At 31.5% G+C, this 8,733-nt stretch overlaps 1 protein-coding gene across 1 annotated transcript in view; it reads right to left on the bottom strand.

Annotated features, from left to right (window-relative positions):
* Nucleotides 1-3,134: 3,134 nt before the first annotated feature.
* Nucleotides 3,135-8,733, bottom strand: part of LOC132757959 (uncharacterized) — a 31,565-nt gene continuing 25,966 nt past the window's right edge. The window contains exons 7-8 of the mRNA XM_060749456.1: nt 6,491-6,561; nt 3,135-3,327 (exon numbers count right to left, since the gene is read on the bottom strand). Coding sequence (XP_060605439.1) covers nt 3,254-3,327; nt 6,491-6,561 — 145 coding nt within the window. The 3' untranslated portion in view covers nt 3,135-3,253. The remainder of the gene's footprint in view (nt 3,328-6,490; nt 6,562-8,733) is intronic.

Here is an 8,733-nt window from a genome sequence, read left to right as displayed (position 1 = left end):
ATTAAAGAAAAAAAAAATAAATTAAAAGAAATATCGTAAAATTTTATTCCTTTTTTCAGAGTATCTATGAACAAAACGAACTTAATAAGAATGGCAGTTCTCAGTCGGTGTACGGACTAAAATTACTAATAATTGAAATACCTAGTTATAGTAAAAATAAATTAATACATTTTCATATTTCTCCGGCTCTCACATTTTAGTACGTCTATTTTAACTTTGAAAGATTTTTTTATAGAAATTCGTAGACTATGCTATTTATACCAACTCAATAGAGCCTTGCGCACAACAACCGTCCTTTCGCTCCATCTCTTGCCCTTTGCCTCCACTACTTTCGAAAAAAAATCGATATACAAATTTAAGAAATCCACCAAGAGTAGTTTATTTTGCGCGAAAGGCTAGCTCTTGTTACGGGTTAATATTTTTGTAAAACAAAATAAAAAAATCCTAAGTGTAGAGCGTTTTCACGAATTGAAATTTGATATTTAACAAATCGTCGTTCATTTCGTCAGGGGGAAAAGTTCTCCAAGGCTTGATACAATTTTCTTTTTGTAACAACTTAGATCATTGGAAGCCTAAATCAATCCTACACGGAACTACATTTTCCGTGTTTCGAAAAAATACAACTTATTAATGAATAACGAGGCAAAAACATAAACTACACTTACAATTATCCGTTTAAATCGGCCTTCCGCTCTATCTCGGAAATGCCGTTCGCTCGTTTTACCGTATACCACAATTTTGAAGTGGAGCGACAGTTTGCCGGGCGTGTACTAGGTCAGACATAATCTTTCGGTCAAAGATTCTCTTATCTTGAAGGGTAATAAACTCTGCATTCCAGAGCATTTACAATCCCGTGTATTTCAATCCGCCCACTCATCTCATATGGTAATACAGAACACAAAACGGCTAATTAAAGAAAAAGTTTGGTTCCCAAACTTAGACAAACAAGTAGAAATCATGATAAAATCTTGTCATGCATGTCAGATGTTGTCTCAAACCCCGCAAGAACCTCCTGTGGTAATGACAAAACTTCCATCTTCCCCATGGAAAGAACTAAGCATAGATCTTATGGGTCCAATAAATAATGAGAACCTGTTGGATTTGATAGATTATTACACTAGGTATCCTTTAGTGGCAAGTTTAAAGTCAACCACAAGTAAGTCAATCATAAATCAGTTAAGTAAATGGTATGCAATGTTTAGTAACCCAGTCAAATTAGAACGGATAATGCACCAAAGTTTTGCAGTGAGGAATTTAAGTTATTTTTTCATGAACATGGCATCAAACATTGTAGGACAACACCATACTTTCCTAGGTCAAATAGATTTTGCACCTGCATTTTTGATGTTTAACAAAGATGTTAAAACAAAAATTCCACAGTTAGACGAAATAAGAGTTAACGCAAAATTGAGAAATAGGGACAGGATACAGAAACGCAGAATTCAATATTGGGCAAACAAACATATGGCCAAAGGGTACATAAAATTCAAGATAGGGCAGAGAGTCCTAATTCTCAGACATGAGAAAAATAAAGATAAAATGTTAACTAATTAGGCAAATGATATTTGTAGGGTTGTAAGTCAAAAGGGGACATCTGTGAAGGTGATAAGTACAAGTGGCAACATTTATTACAGAAATGTGTGTCATGTAAAACCATACTTTGGATAATAATTGTGTTATCAAACAAAGGGTGTGTTGACATTAGAAGTTGTGTTAAATTGTTATATTTATCTAATAAGCACGCATTAAAGTGTTATATTTATCTTATAAGCAATTAGTTTTCTATTTGTTCATATTAGACATAGATATTATTAGTTTATGAATTTTACGTGAGAAACTATTCAAATCAAGGGAGGATGTGATGACTGACACTTAGTACCTACCCAAGAGGTGGAGCTATTTAGATAGTTGTTTTAATATGTTATGTATATCATGTTTTTAAAGAGAGTTACAGTGTATGTATGAATGTAAAACAATAAAGCTGTAATATAGCTAAGGTGTTAATTTTAATAATCCTCAAATAAACATAACATTACAGGTTACTAACGACATGTACAGATGATAGAGTCGAGTGATAATAGAGGACATAACAGGATATTTGGTCCCGACTTTGGACAAGTAACACACAATATTTTTACTGGGTTAACTTCATACTTTATTAGAATGTGACGCGATTAAACACAACTAAATATAGTTAAATATTTCTCGTCCTATGACATAAGCATATTTTATCACCCGTGTCTTTTCGTGACTTGTGTACTTTGACATGGATATTAGGCCACGACAACTAAAGATTATGAAGTAAGGTGACACGCTTTACCAAACAAAATCAGCTTGCCAGAATTTTACGAGGCTACGAGCCTTCGGGGTGTCATATTTTCCCGCTTGACGTTATGGGAATGCCGAGGTATTTTCCAATCATTATGTAAATAAACTGGTTGCTTTTATTGTTTCCGCTAGCTAAAATGTCTTTGGCTGACATATTTGCATTTTGCATAATTCACATAACACGTATAAGAGTCTTAACATTTATAGCATAAATTAGTATCATGAAATGGAAATTAAGAGTAGAATTAAAATAAATATATACTTTAAATTATTTATTTGTGTATTTTCACTTCTTTATCATACAAAACAATCTATGGCATATTGTTGAAAATGGAACAATTTCTGTCAAGGTTGCTACACGTTTACAGCAGTATTTTATAAAAGCGAGTACTATCCTTTATATTTTATTTATAATACAACTACTATTCTTTATATCTTATTTAGAATGGCCAGATTCTCAGATTTCAATTTGTTATTTAAAATGACAAGTGAAAAATCGTTTTCAAATTCCGTTCTGCCCTGTAAATTTTACAGGAAGTCAAACTCATTTAAGATGACATTCAAGTCAAACAAATGAATGATAAATGAATAATAAAACATGTGCTAATATCAAATACATACAATACATATCTAGTGGTAAAATGAATGTCATTTCGTGTGCCAGGAAGGAAAAAAAATAATATGCAATGCAAATTTGGAAGCAAACTTTTATATATGATTACAATATAGTGTTCTTTAATCGTACAAAAGCACATACTTTCATTTAAAGTATCATGTCATACGAGACACAATGAATTGATATTCTATATATATTATGCTAGAAATTGAAGTTAAATTAAAATACAAAGCTCACATTTCATAAGTTTTTAAAGATTTAAGTTTTACTGACAATCAAATGTTTGTGTAAGTCGCAAGAAACACTGCATCAGTTTGTAGTTACAGTCATTTGCTTTAAACGTAAATTTTCGTAAGCTACTTCTTCATCTGGCACTTTTTGTTCTGAAATAAATATCAGTAAGAGTTATGAAAATTAGGAAAAAAAAACTACTTTTCTAGCTAATTATTATTGCAAAATATATTCCAGTTTGTGAATTTAAACCAAATAATATTCTACAAATACTGGTCGTATGGACTTTATAAGCTTTGTGAATGAGTTTTTATTTCATAGACACTATTTCCTCACTGTTAAAAGTGGCATAATGCCCGTTCAAAATGTCCTAATATTTTGTCAGATTTGTTTTCAATTCTTCCATAAACGTCGCCTCAACAACAAATAGCTCATTGACTCACATACATATCAGCAAATGTCCTTCCAAAAATGTCAATAAGTATAAGTTATAGAATATACACGAAAACTTTACCGGCTTGTATCAGCGCATTGAGCGACAACAAGAGTCCATCATAGAAAATTAATCGAGACGGAACGTCGAGATAAATTTCCATGATTGACCCTTTTCCCGCCCCATGCGCTGATACCAGCCGATGAAGTCCGAATGTTTATTCTGTAACTGTTGTATCGCATGACCATCACGACATTTTTCTTGGGGATTTAAGCTCTCTCGTAATGTTTGCTTTATTTAAACATATAAATATTTTTAGAAATACACATAGAAATACATTCGTTAGATGCCTCTGCTCCTTCGCTGCAAAGGTAATTTGAACCACTGTAAAAAAATGAACGACTCATGTTGTTTGCGCTCAAACTAAGCAGTTTTCCTTATTCAGTGAGAAAGTCTTGTATTTTGCTCTGCAGAACAAATATGGACATTTTGGATACTACGTTAATAGTAAAAATGTTACACAGGTTGACTTGATCGTTTCGCAGACAATAAGTTAAATTTAGCGTGGTGTTTTTTTAATGACAAAGGGTGTACTTACAAATAGTCAAATGGATAATTTTGTAAATGATGAAAACTCGGACTGTTTCGGCAACTTCAAATTGTTTGACTTCGAGTAGATTTTAGAAAGAAAGAAAAACCTTAAATTGATAGAAAGAGTGAAAGTGAAAGAAAACGTGTCCGACCGACTTGGGTCTTGATGCGCTAGATCAAAGAACACGGACAGTAACACGCAAGGGGCTTACAAAACATTTGAGGTGCGCCTGCCTGGAATATCAGTGTTAAAAAACTGGACATAATTAACCATTTGATGAGGTAAGCTAATGCATGTTTTCTTTATGCGAAATATTATTGACCTTTCCAGCTCTTTTTCAAAATATAATCTAGGAAATATTGTACATAAGAATTCCGGTATGTATTTCAGAGGTATGTCTTGTACGCATATTTCTTTTAAAACTAAAATGTAGTGATTCATACTAAACACTACTTCCACCTATTTACAATTACGTCAGAATATCATGTTCATACGTGTTGTCACTTACTGAGTGGCCTACTGGTCAGAATCTCCTGTAAAATGAAGACATTGTTTGAATAAAAAATGAATAATTTGATCATTGTTTCAGATTTGCTGTCAAGGTAAGGATGTAGAAGGGCAATCACTTTCCACTGAAGTCAACATCTTTATAATATCTGCATTTTCAAGTGTTTAAATAATTTTTGAGAAAAAAAAGAAGTTAACTATGTAATGTTTTGATTTGCTCTTTTTCAGGTATGCTCACTTTATTTTTTGAAATACAATAATAAACTGGACATGCGCGAGAAAGTGTACTGATACCTCATTTAGAGCTCCTCAAAGCGTACAAAAACCTCATTAAGAGCAACCTAAAGTTTTCCAATACGAACGCTGATCTTCAAAGAAAAGTTGTGGCGGTCATGCGATAATATTCAACTAAAAATGTAGTGCAGTGAAAAGTGTGCAAGTAAAATTCAAAGGTATACTCTAATTTGGTGTAAAACACTTCTATTTTACTTTATATACAAACAATTAAAACAATATCAAGCACATGGAGTTTGTTTTCTTTTAAATATCACATTAATCAGGGTTTAAGAGTTTATTGTTGAAATTTCTTGTAGTTTCAGAGGTAAGTCCGGAACAAAGTTCAAAGTGTAATTGGATCGATCTGTAAAAACAGCTTTTTTGTAGCAGGAGACAAAAAGATCATTAACAATGCATAACGCGTCTTTTTATTCAAAGGCCATTCATTACTCAGCCAAAAAATCATTCAAACGGAAAATATTCGCGTGTTCTTTAGTTACCGATCAATCCTGTAAAGATGGATTGCACAAGTGGTATAAAAGGACTTGTCCGGAAAAACAAGTAAAATTATTTAAAGGAATATAAGTCTAATAAAAATCATCTTACCAGAAAATACTCTGTAGAAGCGACACACAAATAAAATAGCAATAACTCCAAAGTTCGGGAAGGCAACGTTACGGTGCTTTGCAATGCACTTTTACTCATAGAGATTTATCAACCTAGTAAGCTTCTTGTTGCTACCACTTGTTGTTTCTCTTTTGTATTTAGAGTTATGTCTCGGTCAAAAAACTCGAAAAGGACAAGAACTCAAAAACAAGGCAAGGCAGAGTTACTCAATCAGATATATCTAATTAATAAGTATCTTGATGATACCACTAATAGTTTAAGAGTTATGTTCCAGACAAAGTTTCAAAATGTTAAGTTGAAAAAAGGACAATTACTCCAAAATAAGGCAAGGCAGAGAGTAACGATTCTTATGCAATTTAGTTCTACGCGATGAGATATAATTTCTTTTCTTGTTGATTATAAACCTCTTGTGGTTTTAAAATTATGTTCAAAATGTAAAAATAAGAAAAGGGCAATCACTTCAACACTAGGCAAGGCAGAGTCATGGTCCTTATGCACTGCACTTCTACTCAATAAGATCTATCTGCCTGTCTTGTTGATTGATACCTCTTGTGGTTTTAGAGTTATGTCCATAACAAATTGCGGACAGACGGACGGACAAAGCGGCGATTATATGCTCTTCCTTCGGGAAGCATATAAATATTTCACGAAGTGGAAATTATTGAATTCAAAAGTTAATTCAACCACAGTTGGTATTCTTGACCTTCGGATAAAGAACCTTCACCCCTACACTACCAATCTTCCTCATATTCTAACATCAAAAAAATGTTAGAAACTCTTAAAAACTATTTATTGTATAGACCTTTATGTAAAATATTGCAAATAAGCCAAATATTAAATACTACAACTTGTCAAGGAATCTTGATAAAATACATTTTACCTGTAAATGATGCTACTGAGCTGTAGGTATTGGCTTCGTCTCGTTTGTTATCAAGAGTTTCATAGGTTCGACTGAAATATTCGATATACAATTACATTAATTCTTAATGAAATGTGTTACACCTTAGATAATAATGGAAATACCTGTAGTTTTAGCAGTAGTGGTAATGGTAGGTAGAAACCGAAGTAGTGGAGTTTTAGCAGTAGAGATAGTGGTAGTATTATAGTATTAGCAGTAGAAGTGGTGGCATTGTTTGTAGTAGTACAAACAGATGTAGTAGAGCTAGCAGTACGTTTCATTATTTTTCTTTCCTTTTTATTCTGGGCACACTCAATATAAGCAAAGTTATAAACACATTTTGTATTATCATTTACATTTTGAGTTAAAATAAGTGAACATTACACCAATACAATATATTGTTAACTTATGGACATTGAGACATATTTCTGTTATCCAGTTCATACAAACAAATACATTTCATACATTATATAAATAATATTTAATAGATTCCAGTCAGTCGCATATGTTTATGATGTGTATATGCTCTACTTGTTGTTATGGACATCGACCTTATTTTTCATTTCAGCAATGAGTCTTTCTAAACTAAGTTTATATCTAAGAATTAAAAATTCACTGAAGTTTGGTACGGTTTTTTGGTATTTATTTTTAAATATAAAATATTTACCTAAGAGTAAAATATTGTTAATTCAGTTTGATATCATATTATTTTGAATATTCACATTACACAAACTGACAGTTTAGTATGATACCAACGTTTTGTCTGTAGAATTTTTTGTTTGTAAAATGTCCTGATTTGACACCAAAATGGTTGAATTTTGAGCATTCCCAATATAAATGTACATTAGATTCTGGTGCCGAGTTGCAAAAATCGCATAACATTGACTCCACCATATTATATTTAAAGAGTTTTTCATTGTTTAGCAAAATACGCATAAGATATTTATATTGAAAACTTCAAAGTTTGGTATCAATCGTTGTGTTTATTATTTGATGGAATATATTTTTCCATTCAAAGTTGCCTGAGAGTTCAGCTTCCCGTTTGTTTTCTTGATGATTGTTTGTTGTTTTCTCTTGAATAAGCATAGTATAAATAAATCGGCAGGTTTTAATTTGCGGTTTTAATTTATCAATTAAGTAGTTATTAGCTTTGTATTGTATCCTTTCAGATTTTAGATTTATTTTCCATTCTTTTGTTATGCATTTTATGAGTTGATGATAGTTTAAAAAGTTTGATTTAGCTATGCCATAAAGGTTTTTGATTTCGTTAAAGCTCTAAAATTGTTTCTTCCTATACTCGTATATATGTTCGATAAAGATTACGCCCTTTTCCATCCATTCACAGAAAACAAATGGTTTGTTACTTAGTTTTATATTCGTGTTGTTCCATATAATTTCTTTACCAACATCAGTTATTTCTTTATTAAAGTTTGCATACGACCAGCACTGTGTACGTCTTTTAAAAATGAAGATCCTATATCTAAATTTTCAATATCTTTTATGTTTAGATTACATTTAAATATAAATTGTTTTCCTATTTAACATATTTTCATATACATTAACCCATTTTGAATGTTGCTGCAATTTAATGCGTTTAACCCAGGAGCATTTTAAGGAATGTATACAACTTTCAATATCTAACATTTTAAGCCCCCTATGTTGGTAACCTTGAATAATCTTATCTCTTGATAATTTGTCTGGTTTGTTGTCCCATAGAAAGTTAAACATGAGCTTATTTTATTCTATTTATGATTTCTTGGTCTGGGTTATGTAAAACTGTGAGAGGATAAAAAAGTTTTAAGAACGGTTATTTTTCCAAAAAGACTTAGTTTCCATCGTTTCCATTTATGCAAACATTGATCGAACTCTTTCAGTTTAGGTGTTAAATTAGTGTTAAGCATTTCGTCTATGTTATTAGTGAAAGTTATACCGAGCGTGCTAGCTTTTTCAGATGTCCAGTTAAAATTATTGTCATTGCAGAAATTGATATGAGTATTTCTTAAACTTCCAAGTTTTAAAATAGTACATTTATCTTTATTCAATTTAAGGCCTGATATATTTAAAAAAAAATAGTGTTGAAATAAGTGTTAGAAACGATCTTTTTTCTCCATCAGTTATAAAACATGCATCATCGGCAAAAAGTGTTTGTTTTAGTTTAATGTTTCCTATCTTACTATCTTATAATCTTCATGCCTTTTATATTTTTATTTTGGTAACTTCATTAG

Source organism: Ruditapes philippinarum, unplaced genomic scaffold (genome assembly GCF_026571515.1).
Source record: "Ruditapes philippinarum isolate M1 unplaced genomic scaffold, ASM2657151v2 ctg5421_1_1_1_1, whole genome shotgun sequence".
Classification (NCBI taxonomy): domain Eukaryota; kingdom Metazoa; phylum Mollusca; class Bivalvia; order Venerida; family Veneridae; genus Ruditapes; species Ruditapes philippinarum.
The sequence above is the reverse complement of the archived record's forward strand: the minus strand, read 5'-3'. Positions and strand labels throughout refer to the sequence as shown.